The 23,516-nt window shown below is 41.6% G+C and overlaps 1 protein-coding gene across 1 annotated transcript in view; it reads right to left on the bottom strand.

The window, feature by feature from the left end:
• The window catches only part of LOC132781836 (BOS complex subunit NOMO1-like), a 38,356-nt gene that overhangs the window by 1,982 nt on the left and 12,858 nt on the right, over positions 1 to 23,516 (bottom strand). Inside the window, exons 14-29 of the mRNA XM_060786328.2 lie at positions 22,164 to 22,295; positions 20,503 to 20,639; positions 19,732 to 19,819; positions 18,258 to 18,321; positions 16,166 to 16,261; positions 12,442 to 12,651; positions 9,534 to 9,616; positions 9,176 to 9,335; positions 8,267 to 8,393; positions 6,870 to 6,983; positions 5,563 to 5,690; positions 5,133 to 5,274; positions 3,206 to 3,289; positions 2,533 to 2,643; positions 2,239 to 2,340; positions 494 to 613 (exon numbers count right to left, since the gene is read on the bottom strand). Coding sequence (XP_060642311.2) covers positions 494 to 613; positions 2,239 to 2,340; positions 2,533 to 2,643; positions 3,206 to 3,289; positions 5,133 to 5,274; positions 5,563 to 5,690; positions 6,870 to 6,983; positions 8,267 to 8,393; positions 9,176 to 9,335; positions 9,534 to 9,616; positions 12,442 to 12,651; positions 16,166 to 16,261; positions 18,258 to 18,321; positions 19,732 to 19,819; positions 20,503 to 20,639; positions 22,164 to 22,295 — 1,898 coding nt within the window. The remainder of the gene's footprint in view (positions 1 to 493; positions 614 to 2,238; positions 2,341 to 2,532; positions 2,644 to 3,205; positions 3,290 to 5,132; positions 5,275 to 5,562; positions 5,691 to 6,869; positions 6,984 to 8,266; positions 8,394 to 9,175; positions 9,336 to 9,533; positions 9,617 to 12,441; positions 12,652 to 16,165; positions 16,262 to 18,257; positions 18,322 to 19,731; positions 19,820 to 20,502; positions 20,640 to 22,163; positions 22,296 to 23,516) is intronic.

Here is a 23,516-nt window from a genome sequence, read left to right as displayed (position 1 = left end):
CTCAATGAAAATGTTACTGGTAATTTTCCAGCGATACCCTCTATTCATTTAAACACTGATTTTTTAAGAAAGGGAGGCCTTTTCTCAAAAGAGAAAGAGAAAGGAATGAAAAGAATTGAAAACAAAAAGGGGAAACTTTTCCTGTAATTCGTTTCAAAGCAATAAAATCTAAATTGTTTATTCCCAGCTATTTATTTGTTTTTTACAGTATCTGTATTCCGCCCTCCTCACCCCAAAGGGGATTCAGAGCAGATCACAAGACACATATATGGCAGACATTCAATGCCGTTATACACTGACAAGATAGACAACAGGGCTGGGCTTTAGCACAGTTGTTTAATCCCCAGCAAATGTCAACGAGTAATACAAAATAACCCCACATATGAAAACAACATCAGAAGGGTGGAATATAAATGCTGTAAATAAATAAATAAATAAATAAATAAATTTCCTGACAGATTCTCAAATACTAAGCTCACCACGGGATACTTACCATTGGGCTGAAAACCAGTGTAATGTGTTTATGGTACCCAACTGTGGTAAAAGAAATCTGAGGTAGAATATAGTCATACTGGGATTTCGAAAGGGTTGAATCCAAAAGCACCACGTAATTCTGCCAACCAAAAAAAGAAAAGAAAGCTGCTGGTACCAGGAAGAAATAAAAACATAATGGCAAAGCCAAAGAAAATGCAGCAAACATAAATCAAAGAAGATCCCATCTTTCAAATAAGCCAGTCCTCTCAGGCCCTGCTTATCAAGAGCCCAAACTGTGTTGCAAGCAAGAGCTTGCTGTGTTATTAGCTATATTTATACTCTACATTTACACACAAGATTGTGTGTATGCTTTCCTCCTGTTCCTTTATTCTCATGAACAAGTCTGAAAGCTCTGACAGGCTGAGGTGGAATTAATGCCCACTGAGTTCATAGCTCTGTGGGGACTTGGATTTCCTCAGCCCAACTTCAAGACTCTAACTACTACAGTACATTGCCTTTCCCATCTTCTCAATACAAGAACTAGTTTAGCTGCCATAGAGACTTGTCAACTGAACAGCCTGAAGAACCCTCTCCTCCATGACCAACATAGAAATCAAGAGATAGAGAGAAGCACTCCACTTCCTCCTCTGACAGTTTCCATGCATCAACGATCTTGCAAACTGCCCAGCATGCATTTCTGTGCTGGTCATGGCAGAGAGAGCAGGCTAATGAGCGATTCTCCAAGCTGGTGATTTTAAGGAGGCTTGTTCACAAGGCTATCTGGGTGGCAACAGAAAGCAAAGCAGAGAGACCTCATAACTTCACCTGATTATAATTTGCCTTGAAGGATAAAATGAAAACTGACAGATGCCTAGGCGGTACTGCTCACTGTATTTTTTTCTTCTGCCCAAACCATGGAAAGACTGCTTTTCTTTTTCTTAATCACAGCTAACTTTAGAGTACTCCCAATGGAAAGTGAATTAAAACTGGGTAAGAAGAGGCCTGTTTCTACTTCAGACTGGCAAGTTAAATACCATTGTATTATAGCAGCAATGTGAATCATATAGATACGATAATAAGACTGCAGCATTCTTCACTGAGATGAGTCTAGTAGCATCTGGAGAACCTATCTAATTCCCACCCCGGAAAGCTTGAAAGGCGTGAATCAAGAAATCATTATTTTGCTCACGTACTCCCATACTGTGCCTAGTTTGGCCTTGTGAATAGTCCAAGGTACAATGCTCTCCTAGATGATGGGAACATTCTGTACTTGCGTTTAATGCCGTAAGAAAGGAAAGAGGAGTACCCGTTGAGCTTCCCAACACCAAAGGCTTTCACTTGTCACATTTAGTGAGTCCAGTAGAAAAACAAGAATCCAGCTGACCACAGAAGATGGTAAAGGATTTCCCCAGGCACTAAGCAGCCAGTCCTTGAATCTGCAAGGTCATTCAATGCTAATCAATGTGGCCAATTGATACATTAATACTTGCCTCAAACAGACAAGAGTTCTTTCTCCCACTCTGGATGTTCTGCAGATATACAGGGTTAGTCAAAATGCATAGGCCAATAAGCCATTCAATTGAATGGCTTATTGGCCTATGCATTTTGACTAACCCTGTATAAACCTCACTTGCCTAGTTTCCAACAGACCTCACAACCTCTGAGGATGCCTGCCATAGATGCAGGTGAAACATCAGGAAAGAATGTTTCTGGAACATGGCCATACAGCCCGGAAAACTCACAGCAAACCAGGGTAAAGCTTACCTCTCCATCCCGGAGCAATGGTGGAAAATGGAAGAAGAAGGACTGTCCTAAAGAGACAGTGTGAACTGGGTTGTCAAGGTTTTCACTTTTGTAAAGTTTCACCTGCAAACACAAAGGAGATAACCTTTACCAGAAAGATCTGCCGTCAACATCTCATATCTGGTTCACAGGTCTGCTGCATAAAACCATCCTCTTGCTCACATGTCCACAAGAAAAGACATATAGGTTCCCCTCAAAACACCAGTCTATTACACAAGGAGAGGCCTTAAGAGGCCTGCAAGCACATTTACTTACCCATAAAGTGGGGAGATGCTCAGAAGAAGTGATCACATTCCCACTCAGATCAAACTGGTTAATTTGGCGAAAAGCAATAATATTTACATTCTCAATGTCATTGCTGCCAATCTATGAGATGAAAAAAGCCTATTAATGACAGCCAGATGGAAAAAGTCTTGGATTAAATATTTTGCTCCGATTAGCTTTCCATAAAAAGGAACATTCATTTTGTGCTTCAAATATTGTGTGATAGACTCTTCATATAAGAATGGGTTGTGCATGAAACAGTTTGAAGAAAAGGCTGAGCTATGGATTCTTCAAATTCTGATTAATCACACTAAAACAAGGAAATACACGATAGTGACAATGATTCTCACACACCCCACCAAGCATGGGACACACTTTCTCTCTCTCTTCCCTTCTTCTTTTAAACTGATAACAGACTTTAGAAATTGGAAATTATGCCACCCAAAGCTACCCATTTCTGAATAAAGCATTTAGAATAAAATCAGAGAACTTGCAGGTACTCTTTGCCATCTCAGATTCCCCACACTCCCAGAATGAGGTTACTTCTCTAGAAAAGAGCTTAATTGCCTTTTCTTACATTATCTGCATCAGAGTAGCTAATGGCCTTAGCAGTTATTATGACTTGGTGAATCAGTCTCTGCTTTGTTTTGCGTTCAGGTTTTACCTCAATGGCAGAGTGCTGTGGAAGGGCTCTTTCGATATGATCATTGCCTTCTGCTTTCAGTTGGATGTAATACACACAAGCAGGCTGTAAAAAAAGCAAGCAGTGGACAAATATTAAGCAATTCCCATTTTATCATCGATGTTGATACTCTTTTGATGGGAAGGTGGGGAGGGCACAACCAAGGACAGGGGTTAAAAACTGGGTGTTATCTTGATGGGAAGGGAGGAGGGAGCAAAGGGGGACAGTGTTAAAAACCTGGATGTTTTGAATGGAATGTGAGGAGGGAGCAATGGAGGAGGAGTTTAAAATGTTGATGGGGTTCCAATGGGAATGTGAAGAAGGGAGTGAGGAACTAGCACTGTTGGAATGAGAGTGGGAGAGAGGTGGGGAAGCAGAAAAAACGGGGTGGGGACGCAGAGCGAATTAAGCAGTAGCTACAGACTCATAAATAATAGTTATGTGCATTTGGACCAAAAGGCATACTGTTTTTGGGTCTGTTTTCGTCTGACCACAAATTCCCTGTATGGGGAGAGGTGTTTTCCATTTCATTTGGCAGAGATTTGGCCCATTGGCTACAGTGGTAAAGTTTAAAGGCTCAATCCTCAACCATTTTAAGGCCTATCTGCATGAAACCTACCTCAGTTGGAGACCCCATTTACAACTGCAAGACTGCCAAGTTTCAAAACAATTCACCAATCTACTGATTTTTTAAGAATTATTTTAAGTTTTAAACGTAACATTTTTAAAATAAGACAAACTGCAAGAGAGGGTTCTGGGAATTGTAACTGCCGGTTGTGTTCATTTTCAGTTAACCAGAGCATGGAAACCACCAGACTTTTTATTGGCTGAGAGACACAGAAAGAGAAAAACTTAAACTCCCATCATGCTCTGAGAGGAACTTTCAATGGCCACCCTATGCTAGTGTCACTGGGAAAGCAAGTTCTAAGGGCCCTCTCTGGAGGAGGAGGAAACTTTCCAAGAAAAAATGGAGGAGGCTTCTTCTGCCGGGGAAAGAAAAAGACATCAAATCTTTTCGTTAACAGTGATTCGGGCCAACTCTAATTTCACAGTGAACACGGCGGAGAAATAGTCCTGAGCATGTTTGTTGTTTTTTTTTAATCCCTGATGATGGAAAAACTTAATTATTTTATTAGGAACGGTGCAAGTTTTAAAACATCCAATCCCTTTACATTACTTCACATTTAAAAGTATTTTTAACCCACGCTTTGACAGAAAAGACTCCCAAAGACTAAAAAGAAAAAAATATAATGCCATGTAAGACAACACAGAATCAAAAAGGTGATGGAGAGAAAAGAAAACAAGTAACTCAAGCTTTAGATTAATTATGTCTTATACAATCCAACTGTTGCACCCAGTACCACACAAGAGTCCAGAAGCAGCTAACTACAGTTTATTTACAAAAGTATTTACAGAAAGCGAAATGGCGATTCCCAAAGAACAATAGAAAAGGTGCTATGATATTGTAGTAGTCCAAAATACAAAGATTGATAGGTAACAAAGTACAAGTAATTGATGAATGCAAGATACATGAATCTCATATCGCGGGGCAACTCCCCATCCTCTGAAGAATTCCAAACATCTTCTATCTCTTCTGCTGCTGTCAGCCCTTCTCTCTGATCTACGGCCTGCATTTCGGTCTGTGATTTGGCCTAATCACACACAGACTCAGTGAAAAATCCATAATTCCCCTCATCCTCCAAGGCAGAATCCCCAGCATCTTGCTGCTGAGCTCCAACAGCAACTTCCATATTATACTGGGAAGGATGCAAGTTTTCTCCAGCATTGTTCTGCACTAAGCTTAATTTACAAGGATAAGAGAAACTGCAACTGACATATGCAAGTTCTTTGAAGAGCCTTTATTGCAAGAAATCCTACAGAAAGGCACGACCGCCACCAGGATACTTACCAGAAGACCTCGCAGTCTGAACTTGCCCTCTTCGTCGGTTATAGTGTCCTCTCCATACATATTACACTGTCCCTGTCCAACAGCTTCCACAGAAATCCCTTGTTCTGGTTCCCCATTCAAGGAAGACACAGTTCCATAACAGCTGATAGGGAATAAAATATAAGCAATGAACTTACAGGCAAGAGTTAATGACTACCTGGACTCCAAGGGCCCCAGATTAAATCCCCCCTCAACCATGGAACATACTGGGTTACACTGGATCAACCATTATTTTGCAACCCAATCTATCTCATCTTGTGAAGAAAAGTAGAATGCAAATACAACACATCACTGCAACAAGATTTAACAACAATAATAATTAAATAACTAAACAAATTACAAATTATGAAAAATAATTACAACCTGCCTCTTTGATTGTGGCAACACTGACCTATATGCTGTCCTGTATCCGATAACGTCGATTTTAAGGTTCTGTCCTTCTTGCACTTCAATCATTTGAGATGAAGGTTCAAATCGAAATTCTTTCATCATGGGCTTGAAGTAGTACTGTCCTGGGCTCTGCAAAAGAGTGGCTGCATTGTTTTAAAATTTGCTCCTACAAGTTGCCTTTATTAGACTCTTGCTAATTTACAACAGAATGCCAGAATTCTGCTTTAGATCTACCGTATTTTCTGGCATATAAGACGACTGGGCGTATAAGACGACCCCCAACATTTCCAGTTAAAATATAGAGTTTGGGATACACTTGCCGTATAAGACTACCCCTCTTCCAATGCACACCAAATAAAAATTTTAAAAGCATCAGATTTGATTTCAATATGGTAATTTTCCCTATTACTGTACCTCCTTCTCTGCCTCTCAGACCTCGCACGTGCGCACCTGCACCACTTCACTGCAGTCTTCATGAGCGAGATCTGAGAGGCAGAGGAGGGGTTATGGTAATAGGATACAAGGGCGGGCCAGACAGGTAAAAGAGGTGTGTTTTTCTGGGCCCAGAGATACTCTATCTCTTTTTTCCATACCCCGGGTGCCCCGGACGCCTGCAGCTTTCTCCACCCTTCACTTACACCTTCCTGGTGAGGCACCCCTTCACCTCACCATCGGGACCACATTAAGTCCACGAATCCTAATGAATGGATTTTCTTCTACCGTACTTGTACAGCATCGCCCTTAATGCTTTCATACAGTCGCTGCATACGGCAGGGACATGGCCACTGCCATTTTTGAGCTCCCCCTCCCCCCATCATATGCAGCAACCACAGATTTTCCAATCAGGATTGGAAGTTTCAGCACCCGCTCTATAAGACGACCCCTGGCGTATAAGACATTTCCCACGTATAAGATGACTCCCACGTAGAAGGCTACTCCCGCGTATAAGACAACTCCCGCGTATAAGACGACCCCTGACTTTTGTGAAGATTTTCTTGGGTTAAAAAGTAATCTTATACACCAGAAAATACGGTAGTATTTTTAACTTTTGCTCCCCCCAAGGGCTGATCTGAACACGTAATGAGAAAGCAACATGTTTAGGTAGCAGCTCCCAGACCCTCTGCCTAAAAGGAATACTGGCCATACTGGTTGTTAGTTTCTGAGATTTTTTCTGTGACAGGTTATTTCTGTCCATTAAACAATATTTGCAAAATCTGACTCTGTGTGGCACCAATTCCCATCAAGCCATTCTTGATGAAACAGCCAATATACATACAAGGTTGAAACAGAGAACACGAATAAACATACCAGGTTGGAAAAAGTCAGCATGCCATTTTCTTGAGTTAGAAGGTTTGAGCGGAACACTCCTCCACTCAGTGAGAGGAGAACCCCAGCAAGAGGGTGGCTGTCTTCAGATTTGATCTGTTTAAAATGAAAAACAACATAATATACACAACACGTTCCATCAGGCATTTAATTGATTGGTTGGCTGATTAAGGAAAAGTGGACTCTCCTTCTTTGGAGATCTTTAAATAGAAGCTGGACAACCATTTTTCGAGAGTGTCATAGTTGCATATTCCTGCATGGCAGGGGGGTGGACTAGATGGCACTTGTGGTTCCCTCCAGCTTTAAGATTCTATAATTCAATGCAGCATTGAGTGCTATATTGTCGCAGTGTCCTTTGCAACAATCCCAGCAATCAGCACAGTCTCCTAGCAAACTGGACAGTACTCTACCCTGAAGGACCATTACCTTCAATATCATTCTAACAATTCTCCTGCTGCCTATACCGAGTTTGGAGATGTTCTTGCATTAATTGGACTACAAGATCTTCTTGAGTCCTATGATTCTATACAATGACTAGCCCATGCTGAACAACAGTAGCAGAATCCTAGTTTTTAACAGAGATAAATGCAATATGTGAATCAGAAAAACAGCATCTTACTAAAGCAAGGGAGGTAGTTTGCTCATGCACTGCTCTGTGTCACCTTCCTCAAAGATTCATCTTCCTAGTGATATGAACATACATATTGGATCAAACTAACTTCTAAGCTACTACAATTTTCTACTCACATGGTAGATAATCAGTTGCCTATGAAAATCCTGAGTATAGAACCTGAGTCTAACAGCACCTCCATCTTATGTTCCCCGACAACTGATATACAGTGCCACCTCTAATATTCAAATGACATACAGCCATCCTAGCATCCACTTTGCTCAGGTGAAGGGCTCAGACAGCTATATAGTACATGCTTACAACTGAACAGTCCTGCAAGTATGGGCAAAAGTGTCTTGACCTACAGCTAGATCCATTTGGATATCTTGCCCAGTTTTGTCTGGAAGTACTAAATTTCAACTCGTTAATTAAAGTGAAATAGTCGACTTCCCTGATGTGAGGCATTCAGCGGTTCAAATCTGGGGAGCGGGGTGAGCTCCCATTGTTAGACCAAGCTTCTCCCAACCTAGCAATTTGAAAACTACACTTAATGTCAGGGGAAACCTTTAACTTTTAAAAAAGATGTAGGTTTTTTTTTAGTGAGGCAAAGGTTGTCTTGCCCTTCCATAAAATATGAACTTGTGTGTACTCTGAACCTCTCGGCCAAGTGTTATTTTTTAATCTGTTTTTTTTTTTTTTTTTTACTTTTCCTATTGATGGCAATCCTTCTAGAAAAGGAACACTAATATCCTGTTTTGGAGAACATTACCTCAAATGAGATTCCAGCCAGAGCAAAAGCTTTGAAGTCCCCAACTGTTCCTTCCACAGCACTCAAGACAAATCCTTCTTTCTGGGCACTAACAGTGTATTCTCGATCACTGTGAAGTGGACCCACACTTGAAAAATAATTAAAAAACAACATTCAAATTATTCTTAGGGGTACCTTTTTATATATTTGAAGCAGGGGGTGACTAATTGCAACACTGTTTAAAACACAAGTACAAGAATTATCTGAAAATCCATGATAAGCTAGTAATGAGGTATTATTGAGATACAACTCTCTGGAAGCCTGGCCATTGGGCCTTCTAGTTAGAGCTTCTAGGAGCTACAGTGTGATTAAACTAAAGCTGGGAATCATTGTCATAAGGATAAAACCATCCATACTATGTTGCCTGGTACGCATCCATCCTTTAGAGATGTGAGCAGACCAACTGAGTAAGGTATAGGACAAGTTTCCCCAAATAAGAATGAGGAAGAGAAGGGGAAATGGCAAGCAGGAAAACCATCCTGAGAAGCTGCATGGAGATTTGCTGCTGTCCAAATATTATCATCCAATATGAAGAACCTCATAGCTTTGAGAACTCGTGTGGGTTGTTTAGTTTTCCTACCCCACATCTGTTTATCCTTTTGTGTTGTAATAATTTCTTTTATTATAAGCTGGAGGACAGGGACTACTCCATCTATTTAAGTGATAGATAAGCCCCTACAAGAGCCCTTTCAGGTGTAAAATGGTATGAAAATTCTAGAAACAAATATTAAATCAGAAAGATAAATTGTGCTTTTTATGTTAGGAGACATGCACAGTGTATAGGAACATAGCATTGGAGGGGGGAATCACAAGCCAAAATGGCAGCACTCTGAAAGCAGGCGAACCTTTCAGCCAATGGACCATGTTTACCTATAGGAACCTCTGTCATCTGTGAAAACAGTGATGAGGGGGGTTGGTGCTCCTTTCTCATTAATGACAATCTCAACGCCTTCCAATTCTGGGTGAATGGTTCCTTCCAGGAACAAACCTGCTTTTCCATGGATTTCTATCAGGTTCCCTGGACAGCTCTCTTAAATGAGAAGGAAAAGAAGGAAGAAAGTTGAAAAAAGATGCAGATGCACTATTAATTGGATAAACTCCAGGTTCCAAAGATCACCTTGTTGCTTATTAGAATCTTTTTGTGGATCTGAATTCCTCCCAACTCACACCATCACTTTTCTAGCTGAAAAACACTCATTTCTCACTGCAGAGATACCATCAGATTTACCTCCACTGACAATGGTTTCTATTGAAGGTGGATAGAAAAGGAGCTCTTTTGAGGATGGTGTCACCGTGATCTTCTCACCCGACCTGAAATAAAATATATATCCATATCCATATACACATACATGGATGTTTGATCTGTAGGCTTTTTCTTTTTTAAATAATTTTATTCAGAAAATTTGCAGCTATACAAAAATAATAGAACATACAAATACGTTTTAAAAAATAATATGATTTCAAAACTGCACATCTACATTGAACCTACTAACAACTGCAAACCCAACAACTAGGTACCTATTGAAAATAAAACACAAGAATAAAACACTTGAACAGCAGACCAAACTAGTAAGACAGACCCAAAAAAAAACTTCACCAATCAATGAATTTTTTAGTCTACGGGCTTTACGTTCTCTTCCTGATGGTTTTATTTTCTCTGTTTTCCATGCCCATTAAAAAAAGAAAAATGGTTGATACATATTTTTCCCTTAAGGTGACATTCTTCTAATTAAAACAAGAACAACAATGGAGGTTTACTCCTGGACTGGGAAAGTATGGTTTCTGGAAGTTGTTTGACTACAACTCCTATAATCTCTCTCCAAAGGCTATGCTGCCTAGGGCTAATGAGAGTTGGATTCCAACAATATCTGAATGGCCACAGTTTATTATTATTTATTTGCCATATTTATATCCTGTCCTTCTCACCCCGATGGGGACTCAGAAACTGCAACCTTTCATTGAAAACTGCCACAAAAACAGTGGGACAAACTTCCCTGGAGACAAAGACCAACCTACCTAGCCGAGCTCTTTCGAGTTGTCAGGGGTCTGTTAAATCCGCCAAAAAGTGAGATCCCTGACAGCTCTGGAGCTCGCTGTGAAGCGTTTGCTCGATTTTTCGCAGATAAAATTGGGCGGATTCGGTCGGATTTCGACACCACCTTACCTGCAATCTCTGAGAATGTAGCGAGAGCATCTGCTTGTCAAGTTTTATTGGATTCATTTCAATTGGTTCAGCTTGAGGATGTGGACAGGATCCTTGGAGAGGTGCAGCCTACCACATGCATCCTAGACCCCTGTCCATCCTGGCTGATAAAAGAAGCCAGAGGGGGTTTGGCAGAGTGGGTGAAGGTGGTGGTTAATGCCTCCTTACAGGAGGGCAAGATTCCAGCGAGCTTAAAACAAGCTATTATCAAACCGCTGTTGAAAAAAACATCACTGGACCCCACTCAATTAGACAACTTTCGGCCAGTTTCCAATCTCCCCTATTTGGGCAAAGTCCTGGAACGTGTGGTGGCGGCTCAACTCCAGGGATTTCTGGTAGACACTGATTATCTTGATCCGGCACAGATTGGCTTTAGACCGGGACATGGAACGGAAACAGCCTTGGTCGCCTTGGTAGATGATCTTCGCAGGGAACTGGACAGGGGGAGTGTGTCCCTGTTAGTTCTGCTGGACCTCTCAGCGGCCTTCGATACCGTCGATCACGGTATCCTTCTGGGACGACTCATAGAAATGGGACTGGGGGGTACTGCTTTGCAGTGGCTCCAGTCCTTTCTTGAGGGACGGTCCCAGAAGGTGTTACTGGGTGACACCTGTTCGGCTCCACAGCCTTTGTCGTGTGGAGTCCCTCAGGGATCAATTCTGTCCCCAATGTTGTTTAACATCTACATGAAGCCGCTGGGGGAGATCATTCGGAGTTTCGGACTGCGGTGTTATCTCTATGCGGATGATGTTCAGATCTGTCACTCCTTCTCACCTGTCACCAAGGAGGCTGTCCAGACCTTGAATCGGTGTCTAGCTGCTGTGTCGGAATGGATGAGAGCTAACAAATTGAAATTGAATCCAGACAAGACAGAGGTCCTACTGGTCAGTCGTAAGGCCGAACAGGGTATAGGGTTACAGCCTGTGCTGGATGGGGTTACACTCCCCCTGAAGTCGCAGGTTCGCAGCTTGGGAGTGATCCTGGACTCATCGCTGAGCCTGGAACCCCAGGTCTCGGCGGTGGCCGGGAGAGCTTTTGCGCAATTAAAACTTGTGCACCAGTTGCGCCCGTACCTTGGGAAGTCTGATCTGGCCACGGTGGTCCATGCTCTTGTTACATCCCGAATAGACTACTGCAACGCGCTCTACGTGGGGTTGCCCTTGAAGACTGTTCGGAAACTTCAACTAGTCCAGCGAGCGGCAGCCAGATTGCTCACTGGAGCGACATACAGGGAGCACACCACCCCCCTGCTATGCCAGCTCCACTGGCTGCCGGTTCAATTCCGAGCACAATTCAAGGTGCTGGTTTTAACCTACAAAACCCTGTACGGTTCTGGTCCAGTGTATCTATCCGAACGTATCTCCCTTTACGTCCCACCTCGGAGTTTGAAATCATCTGGGGAGGCCCTGCTCTCGACCCCACCACTGTCACAAGTGAGGCTGATGGGGACGAGAAGCAGGGCCTTCTCAGTGGTGGCCCCTCACCTGTGGAACTCACTCCCGGGGGAAATTAGAGCATCACCATCCCTCCTCTCCTTCAGGAGGAGGGTGAAGACATGGTTGTGGAACCAGGCCTTTGGGCAACCAGGCAATTAAATAAGACAATTAAATAAGACAATCAGATGTGCAAGATCAGCAGGATTGTCGAAGTGGAATCAAAAACAGATCTAGGAGTTAGTGTACACTGATAGGGTAGGAGGAAGAATTAGGTTTGTATTGATTTTATTGATTTTATCGATTTTTATTGTTTTTATTGGGATAATGGCTTGAATTGTGGTAACTATGAATTATTGTACTTCTGTGATGATTGTTTTGTGTGGCAGGCATCTAAGCGTGCCTTTGCTGTTGTAAGCCGCCCTGGGTCCCCTACGGGGTGAGAAGGGCGGGGTACAAGAACCCCAAATAAATAAATAAATAAATAAATAAATAAATACCTTGCCCAGTAAGAGAACTCATAGTGGAATGGCCCTTGCAGCTCCTCCACCATTTCCTGCACCGGAGGTTCCGATCCTTCTTCCTCCAGGCCTTTCTTTTCCCGCTCTTGCCGACGGGCTTCGATTTCCGCCAGCTGCTGCTCCCGGCGCACCTCCTGCTGCGATTTCAATGGGCCCAGTACCAAATCAGGTTCGCTGTCAATTGAGGATCTAAGGAAACGAAAGAGAAAAGCCAATTTGTCAATAAGCAACCGGAAGTTCAGTAGCTGCATGCAAAATGATGGGAGAATCCTTTAAAAGCCTGTTACAAAGCCTCACCATCATCCTTTGAGTCAAAGCAGCAGTGGGAAATCTCTGGACCTCCAGGCACTAGTAAACTATGTCTCTTATGCTACCTTCCCAGTGATCAGGCTGCCAGAGACTGAGAACACGAGTTCACCAACATCCGGAGATGATGATGATGTCTTCTTATTCTTCTTCTTCTTATTATTATTATTATTATATTTATTATATTTATTTATACCCTGCTTTATCTCCCCTTGAAGGGGACTCAAAGCAGTTTAACATAAAAGCATCAGCATAACCATTTAAAATATACAAATGTGTGACCATTAAAGCAGGATAACAAATTCAGAGTTAGAAACCACAGCACCCTTAGAACTGATCTTAAAAATCTTCATCTTTAAAAGCCTGTCTGAATAAAAAGGTTTTATCCTGCCGCTGGAAGGAAAGCGGGGGGGGGGGGGGGGCATTCTGGCTACCCTGGAAGAAGAAGAGAGTCCCAGAGTCGAGGGGCATTTGCCACTGAGAAGAAAGGCCTGATCTCTCTCTTTCTCTCTCTCTCTCTCTCTCTCTCGTTCCCACCAAGAACCGAGCTTGAAATGGAAACGGGATTGAGAGAAGGAAGGGCCTCTCCTGAAGGGGATCTCAGGGCCCGGAAGGCAGGTTCGTACAATGGGTCAGCCAAATAGCCTGGACCTAGGGCTATCTAGGGCTTTAAAGATCATCACCAGCAATTGGAAATGTGCCCAGAAACAGACTGGCAGCCAGTGGAGCTGCTGCAACAGGGGGGTTGTCTGACCCCTGCAGCCAGCCCCAGTGAGCAACCTGTACCAGCTCTTTGTACCAGCTGAAGTTTCAAAGTGCTCTTCAGAGGCAGCCCTACAGAGAGTGCATGACAGTCATTCAGATGGGATATAACTAAGGCATGGACCACCATGGCCAGATCTGGCTTCTCAAGGAATGGGAACAGTTGGCACACAAGTTTTAATTGCGTAAAGAATGCCCTCCCAGCCACCACAGATACCTGGGCCTCCAGGTTCAATACCAAGTCCAGGAGGACACCCAAACTAAGAACCTGTGTCTTCAAGGGGAGGGTGACCCCATCCAGCACAGGCTGAATCCCTATTCCCTGGTCTGCCTTTTGACTGACATGGAGCACTTTTGTCTGTTCTAGATGAAGTTTTAATTTGTTTGCCCTCATCCAGTCCATTACTGATTACAGGCACTAGTTTAGGGTCAGGACAGTTTTCTTAGCATTAGGTGGAAAGGAGTAGTAGAGCTGGGTGTCATCTGCATATAGGTGGCACTGTACTCCAGTCACAAGTTCTGCAGCCTGGTATTGTACAAGCACTGCACAGCAGAGAAGAGTGAGACTCCCGGCCTCTTTGTAGTTCTATCTTCTTTGTTGATAGACTCCCAAGATCTGCAGAGTGGAAACCGGTGTCAAAGGCAAACACCAGTCCCTGAGACCTAAAATGCATTTTCAGATACCGAAACTGAATAAAGCTTTGAGTCCCTTGCAGTCCTTCCACAGAAGAATAAACTACTAGCCGTTCTGATCACCCCGGTTTCACCTACTTTTTTTTTTAAACTGGAGCAATATAAAATTTAGATGGTGAAATTCAATTTTTTGTTAATGTCATGGAACAATCCTGAAATCTTCACTAGATGTGAAAATCAGTTAGAAACAAACTTAGCACCGAGCCTACAAAAGAATGTCTGCTTATATGGCTTACAGTTAGAGCAGGGATCAGAAATATCATAAAATCTAAATGTTGCTGGATAAAATGTTCTCCTCTCAATTACTGGTTGCGCTGCCTAGATCTAATGGGAGCTGTAGTCCAAGAATATCTGAAAAGTTTCACGTTCCCAAATCCTTGGTTCAACTCACTGCTGGAGCTCAAGAAAGGCTTTTGCACATAATTGCAGAGATAATATACAGAGTTGAGACCATTACCTTTCCTCCAGTGTATTATTATGACTTTAGAATTCTCTACCTAGGGAAGTTAGACTAAGTCCCTCCTATCTCTTCTTCTGCTCAATGGGGATATGGTCTCGTTCCATTAGGCTTTTATGAATTGGTTGTGATGGGCTTTTAAAGGTGTGATGTTTTGTTGATTATTTGATGTCCTTTCTCCCAATTAAAACGGTTTTAACTTTACAGTTTGTTCATTTTTAAATTATGCTCTGTTTTTGATCTTTATTTGTTTTAATTATTTGTAAGTTACCTCAAGTCCAAATAATGCAGGAAAGACAGCATATAAATGGATAAAAAACAAAAAATATGATAATAATAACATTTCAACTAAACAGGAGAGGAATGTTAAAACCTCAGAGACACTAGATCTTTGGTAGTTCTATTTATTAGGCTTGAGCCCAGATTCGTTTTTAGCTGTTCCCTTCTGCCAATCTGGCTTCTTTGGTTTATTCGGGTGTCCGTAATGGAAAGGGCCTGCCGTCACAAATTCTCAACAATAATAGGACCATGTGGCCGCCAATCTCGGCTCCTCCTCTCCTACTCGCCACCACAGTTTAATCTTTTTCATTTTCCGTTATATTCCTTATTCTTTTTATTTAGTGGGACTGACTGGGAGTTGGGAATGTGTGGGTGGGGCGTGCATTTGGGGGCTTGGCGAGTCACCCTTTAAGCTTTTTTTTCTCCTTCTCTTCCTCTCCTTCAAATACTTCTAAAAGATACATTATTAATAATAATACTAGCAAATAAAAAGAAAATCCTCATTCTCTGAAAGCTACTACCACCTAGTTACGTCTCCTCTAAGTAGAAACAGCTTCAAGGAAGCATTAAACTCAAAACAGAAAGCAGAAAGGAGATAAAAGCGTGCCCACTCCAGACATGGCCTACAGTAAAGAAAAAAGAGGGTTTTTTAAGGAAGTCCAGGGAGGATAGCTTTAGGTCACCATTCTTCCTTTCCCTGGGCCTCCTTAAAATGCCTTGGAAAGCTGTGTGATGTGCTGAAGGGAGAGAAGATGCGCATCCACTCTCCTCAAGAGTAGAAACAGCTTTAACAAAGCATTAAACCCGGTCTCCTCTACAGACAGAAGGGAAAGGTCACAGATAGTGTGGTATCTTAACTCTGGTGCTTTTAATTCAGGTCTTAATGAACGATATGGAAGGGGAGCCTGTGGGAAGTCCACCCCCCCCCCCCCATAATGGCCCAGATAAGGTGCCATTGCTGACACCTAGGCTCTTTTGAAGGAAAAAAACAAAGGCTCCCAACTGCTGCCAATGGGGTCGGATGTAACCACAGATTTCGGCTACAGACAGAAAATAGCTATTTCGCTACCCACTCATTTTCAGGAGGCTCACGAAAACGGATATGGGGGTCTATCAGTATCCGGCCAGCAGAAACAGATCGAGGTTCAGCCAAAATGCACAAGCTACTGTTTATACTGGTAATACACATAAAATGTATGTTCTTACTTAATGGTAACCATCACATCCATCAGTTTGTCTGCTGTTATTGTTCCAAGGACATGATGGCGAATTGCGGTCAGGGTAAGAATACTTGGAGCAGACCTGAAAAAGAGAACCAGCCAAAAAAGAGACACTTACAATGGCTTAAACAATCTTGCCTTCTATTACACTTTAGTTCTAGGAGCAAGGAAACAAACAGCCAAAAAAGAAGACTCAGTTGAGAAGCTGATGCTTACCTTGAATGGTCATTCCAGAAAAGCTGAAGGGGTAATCCACTATCCCATTTTTGCCATCTGATCAAATAGGAGACTAATGTTCTAATCCTTTATTAATGAAGCTCTTTTTTTCCCTCTGTCTTTCAGTTTTGTTAGATAGCGTTGCCTGCAACTTCTTACAAATTCTCTTATTCAAACTCAAATCAATTTTAAAATTATTTTCAGACTCAAAAGTGGAAAGTTTGCTCCTTAAGCCTTCCTAGAAGGATCATTCACAGGAAGCTGATCATCGGTACAAAATTTCATTCATACTCAAAGGAGACGTCAGCAAAATATAACTGCCACATGATGAGTCTGGAATCATCAAAGGAATATTTTTCTAATAAGTCAAAATTACTTCAAGTGCCAATTATTTCAATGTCTCATATATATACTTTGATATTCTATAGTACATGCTTTCAATACTGATGGCAAAATGACTCCTCAAATATAGCAATTAAATGGCTTCTTTTAAATCCTGTAACTCAGGGGTTTTTTTTCTATTCTTTCTTTTTTAATGAGGATCAAGAACATTTGTCTCAGCCACACTTTTTAAAAATAGTAGCCTGGTGCTCCCTCTGCTGATAAAAAAGACAAATGCAGCCATTGTTCATCTTGACACCCTCAGGTGACTTTGAGATACTGCCACCACAGAGTCTGTGAGAATCAACAACTTGTTCACAGGGCTTCGCTAATATTGAAATGCCTGTCAAAAGGAAAGAACCACATGCTTAGATTGCACAAAGATGCAGGTGCAGTTCTGGGTATCTCCAGTCCAGGTTGGGAAAGTTTCATACTAAAAACTAAGGGAACCTATTGGCAGACAGCATGCACAATGCTAAACTAGATAGATAAAAGAACATCTCCTGACAAGAGTTTGGGGTCGGAGGGAGAAATGCCTTAAACTGAAGAACTTCTGCTAATCAATGGAAACATCACCGTGCCAGATCAATTAACATCTTAGTAAAGGTAAAGGTTTTCCCTTGACATTAAGTCAAGCCACTCCAAGCCCCAGGGGAGTGGCGGCATACAAGTTCGAATAATAAATAAATAAGTCTAGTCATGTCCAACTCTGGGGCGTAGCGCTGATCTCCATTTCTAAGCCAAAGAGCCGGCGTTGTCCGTAGACACCTCCAAGGTCATGTGGCTGGCGTGGCTGCATGGAGTGCCGTTACCTTCCCGCAGAAGCGATTCTCACATTTGCATATTTTTGAACTGCTTGGTTGGCAGAAGCTGGGCCTAAAATTGGGAGTTCACCCCACTCCCCAGATTCGAACTGCCAACCTCTTGGTCAGCAAGTTCATCAGCTCAGCGGTTTAACCCACTGCGCCACCAAGGGCTCCAGATTAACATTTTACCTTAGCATAAAAGCACCTTCTGGTGCTCCTTAGCCCCAAACCAGAAACAAGGCCATAAAACAACCACCCAGTGGAGATTAGGATAGACAATCAAGTGTAAAACCAGTATGGTATAGTGGCAGGGATTGGGAAGAGCTAGGCTCCAATCTCCACTGAACCATGAAACTTTGGCCCAGTCATAATTGCTCAGACTGATCTACCCCATAAGATAAGGAAGGGGGGGGGAGGATATTTCCTCATTGGTGAAAAGACAGAATAGAAATGTTATTGACTGAAAAAAAATATTAAAAAGACCTACTGAACAGCCCTAAAAATTAATAAAAGGACCTACTGAATAGCCCTAAATGCCTCAGTAACACGAACCACCATGGAACTGAATGCATAGAAAAGCAGTTCCCGATACCTTTCGCAGACACTATAAATTACACACTTAGAAGACAAATACAGTATTGCAAGCAAATTACATTCTTTGCGAGCCATGCTTACGTGTCATAAGTATAGTATTCATGTTCAAATCGATGACAGGAACGTGGTGTTACTTCATATACACCTAGAAGACATGAAGCCAACACATGCTTGCAGCTATGATTTTGGGCACATTTGACACTTCCAAATGAATCACAGAAAGATGAGCAACCATCTCAGCTTTCCCCAAATCAATCTTGACTTCTTTGGCCCAATGAGGAGCTGTCCCCCAAACTAAAAGCTTGTGTGTGTTTGTGATTTTGGTGGCTCATGATCTGCATTCACTGTCATTTAAATCTGAACCATGGCTGCTTTCGCTGCCCATCAACACTTCCCTCCCCAAAGGACAGAGATTTCTAGAGATACAGCACAACTACACAGAAATGACTGTTTGTCAACCCAAGCTTCACAAGCCAGAACAAACCATAATTTACGCAATTACTTCACATCATGTTTTCTTATGCTAATTTGCTAATCACAAACTATGTTTTATCAGTTCATATGTGCTGGCAAATGAGTTTAACTTAGGGTTGCTGTGGGTTTTCCGGGCTGTATGGCCATGTTCCAGAAGCATTCTCTCCTGATGTTTCACCCACATCTATGGCAGGCATCCTCAGAAGTTGTGAGGTCTGTTGTAAACTAGGCAAGTGAGGTTTATATATCTGTGGAATAATGCCCATGGTGGGATAAAGAACCTTTGTAAGTTGGAGGCAAGTGTGCATGTTGCCACTGGCCAGCTTGACTAGCACTGAATGGCTTCGCAGCTTCAAAGCCTGGCTGCTTTCTGCCTTGGGGAATTCTTTGTTGGGAGGTGTTAGCTGGCCCTGATTGTTTCCTGCTTGAAATTATCCTGAGTGTTGTTCTTTGTTTACTGTCCTGATTTTAGAGATTTCTTTTAGTACTGGTAGCTAGATTTTGTTCATTTTCATGGTTTCCTCTTTTTTGTTGAAATTGTCCATATGCTTGTAGATTTCAACGGCTTTGCTATGTAGTCGCACATGGTGTTTGTTAGAGTGGTCCAGCATTTCTGTGTTCTCAAATAATATGCTGTGTCCAAATTGGTTCATCAAGTACTCTGCTATCTTACTTATTTCAGCTGAAGTCCCCACACTTCAGTCAAAGGGATCTCTGAGAAAGCAGAAAGTGAGCTTCCATTTCTGTTTCTTTGAAAGGTCAGAAAGACAGGAATAAAGCTGGCTTCTCTGCCTTCCCTGCTGTTGCCTTCTTCTCCCACAGCTTGGAAAACTTAATTGTTTTAGACTTTACCAGCTGAGAAGCATGGAAATTGTAGTCTAAAATTCATGTCATATGAATCAGGCTTTAAGTCTCTTATGACTACATATTTTATTTGCTATTTCCTTCTGTTCACGCTCATCTCCCTTTTTTAAAATATATCTATATTTGCTGATATATTTTTTAAAATATATCAGCAAATCTACCTCTATTCTGCCTCTACACAAAGCTGACTCATAGTTAAAGACGTGAAAACATTTACCAGGCTTGGAAAGGCAGAATCTGTTCACTCCTTTGGATAGGTTGTAAATGCCAACATTCTCTGGTCCATTTCCATCCTGGTAGAACTCCTAATAATTATTTTTGAAAAACATGAAAAAGATGACAAGCAGGGGTCAACTGTGAAATATGATTTTAACAGAAAATTCAAGGTAATGGCAAAAACTTATGAAAATTTCAGATTTTACTGCCAAGGAAATGCTCATCTCAAACTCTCGGCTATTTAAACTAGCTGGACTCCATTAAAATGCTGATCTTAGAGATTGGGAACACATGGCCTTCCAGATTTTAAAAGATTATATTTCAGTTTCCCTTATCCAAGGACACTGGTAATCATGCATAGTAAGTGGAAAAAGAATATGATAGCACAATGAAGTTATCCCATAACTGAGAAGTTGTGGTACAATGCTTTAGAATCAGCATATCCTACCCACTCATTCTTACTAAAAGTGATTTCCCAAATCTTGACCCAGATGGCCTTTGGGTGCTCAAGGTAAATATAGCAGGACATATCACAACGTCTTGAAAGACACCTTCAAATATCCAAATTGCTGTTCCACAGAAAGTGAAGAAAGCTTTCTGCTATTCGAAATGAGACAACCAAGACCAAGATTTCAGCTAAACATTAGGAAATACTTCATAATAATAAATGCTGTTTGACAGTTAAGTATGTGTTAATCTTCCTTCATGGGAAATAAGTCTATCTAGAATGTGTGACAGATTGTTGTAAGATTCCTGAAGTGCTTGCACCTACCAAAGTAATTGCATGGGAAAGAGAGCACCTCAGCATATATCCCGTCTGACGGAATTCTATCTCGGAGACATCTTCTTCCAAAATCTCAAGTTCTAAGGATTTATTCTTCCAGCACCAATCTTCACGGATAATGCTCACTAAAAAAAATAGGAATTGTGTGAGCTATTGTACATAGAAGGACCTGCTTTGCACTGTATCCCTTACACAGAACATGGAAGGTGGCTTCATCTGAACCTTTGCCTGGGGCACCAAAATATCTTGGCCCGGTGCTGAGTTGAGCTTATGGCAAATGAACACTGCTTTGACACAAAACCATTTAGCAAGACCCTCGCTTAGTTTCACATATCAGTCCACGCCCACTCACTTTTTCCAAAGTGTCTCTAGGGTTAATTCTAGAAATGCCCTTCTCCAGGGCTCTGTTAGTTGCACCTAACTTGACATGGTAACCATCAGGAATTTCTATTTATTCAGGAATTCATAAGGCATAATAAAAAGAATAATTCCAACTGTTCTGTTGGTGATTGGATTTATTCCTGACTTTATGACTGATTTCAATTATATTTTTGGCGTATATTTATAGTATGACCCCTGCACCTCTGTGGATACCAAAACCACGGACCAACACGTCCAGGACCAATGTTTTATGGAGCATGGGTAATCAAAATTGTGGATTAGTTTGTGGGTAAGAGGGTCATGCTACATATCCAGCATTTCCTTTAATGAGATCAGGATATCTACTTTCAAATTTATTTTTATTATTTTATTTATTTATTATCTACATTTGTCTTCCACCTTTACTTTAATAAAATCAAGGTGGCATCCATCATTCATTTCATTCTGACAATAATCCTTAGAAAATGGCAAGAATGACAAGAAGTGATTCAAAATCACGCAGCAAGTGTCTTATTTATTTATTTATGACATTTATATGCCGCCCTTCTCACCGCGAAGGGGACTCATTTAGGTAGGGATTAGAACCCATCTCTCCCAACATCTAGTGCAGTGGTTCCCAACCTGTGATCTGTGGACCACCAGTGGTCTGCAAGAAAGAAAATAGGGTTCACGGCCTCACTATTACTACACTGTTGCCTCGAAACTATGCGACAACGAGAGTGACTGGTCTTGCAAAACCCTCTTATAATGCCAAGACAACCAGAATGTCGGGAGGCAAGAGGCTGACCACCCATGAAAGATTACTGCTACCATATCAGCCCTAGATTATTAAATATGGTTTTCTGTGGGCAAGCAGATGGCAACTACTGGATGGCATATATTCTTATCAGAAAATAGAGCTGATATGGTCTATCCAATGCAATTTTCTGAATCAGCACCCCAAATAACCAAACTGTATCTGTAGTTAACCAAAAACAGATTCGTAACCCTTTTGGACTAATGTTGGAGAGTGGTCCCTAGTCAAAAAAAGGTTTGGGAGCCACTGATCTAGTACAACACTCCAACCATTACATCATAGTGGTTCCTAAGAAAAACTACCTTGAAAGCACTGAATATACGAGTATTTAATGACTTGTAATGGCAAGCCCTTCCGATAACTAATTGTGTCTAAACAGCAGTGTAGAAATAACACAAGTAAACATAGCCCTCCGCTTATTCATAACAGTACCCAAGCAAATAAAAAATATAAGTTTTTGCATCACTCTCACTTTTGTATTTGCCCATAAGTACATTTTCAAATATGAAAGTCACCGAGTTGGACTTTGAAGCAAGCTGGAGGCTGCGCTTTTCACCCTGCCGGGTCACAGACTGAAGAGTCACGGTCAATTCACCACAAGCATCTGAAAAAGACATAAATTAAGAAGAGGCAGAGGGAAAGAAAGAGTAAGGCTGAAAAAAGGCATACATCATTCCTTGAAACAAAGGGATTGCTACCTTCTTACAGAGTGCACACTACTTTAAGAACTGTTATGTTGAGTTTTCTGTATCACACCATGGAAAAACTTCACCTGCCAGCAAATGTATACTAAATATGAGGTTATAACCAATGACAGTTCTTTTGACAAATGTAGCTGCAATGAACTTGCTTTCAAACCATATTAATACATTTACATTTGTATATATCGGTGTTCCCCAACATATGGTCCGTGGACCACAAGTGGTCCGCAAGAATGAAAATATGGTCCACAGCCTCACTATTACTACAACATTGCCTCAAAACCACGCAGCAACTAGAGCGACTGGTCACACGAAACCCTCTTATAGTGCCAAGGCAATAGGGATGTCAAGTGGGGAGAGGCTGACTACCATGAAAGGTTACTACTACCACATCAGCTCTAGATTATTACATATGGTTTTTCTGTGGGCAAGCAGATGGCGACTACTGAATGGCATATGTTCTGTATCAGAAACTAGAGCTGACATGGTCTATCCAAAGCAATGTTCTGAATCAGCACCCCAAGTAACAAACTGATTTGTAACCCTTTTGATACTAACGTTGGACAGTGGTCCAGAGTCAAAGTAGTCTCTGGTCAAGTGGTCCCTGGTAAAATTAGTTCCTGTTCAAGTGGTTCCTGGTCAAAAAAAGGTTGGGAACCACTGATATATATTCAGATATATACCCAATCCTTCTATGACTGGACCCAGTAATGGACCTGAGTGTATTAATACTTCTCAACTAGATTACTGCAATAAATGTTATGTGGGCTTTGCCATCCAAGTAAAGGGATCTTGAATAAGTTATATATTTTAGTTGAGTAAGTGAGATTGGCAATATGAACACAAGATCACAAGAATAACTAAAAATCTATCTATTCCAGCATTCCATTCATATATGTTGGGCAAAATGTCAACTGAGCTGCTTCTAGCCCATCTGAAAGACTGCCTACTTTGTTACAAACAAAACTGAGCTCTAAATTGGCCATGGACAAAGAAGGGAGCTCATATGTCTTTTGGCAAAATATGAGGCTACGAAGTCTAGCAGGATCTTTTTGATGCTTGCATCATCAATATTATAGAATGGGGAAGGCATATGGTGTTGTTTTCCTGACTGTACTTTAATG

Source organism: Anolis sagrei, chromosome X, assembly GCF_037176765.1.
Source record: "Anolis sagrei isolate rAnoSag1 chromosome X, rAnoSag1.mat, whole genome shotgun sequence".
NCBI lineage: Eukaryota > Metazoa > Chordata > Lepidosauria > Squamata > Dactyloidae > Anolis > Anolis sagrei.
Note: the sequence above shows the minus strand (reverse complement) of the source record. Positions and strands in the feature narration are given on the sequence as shown.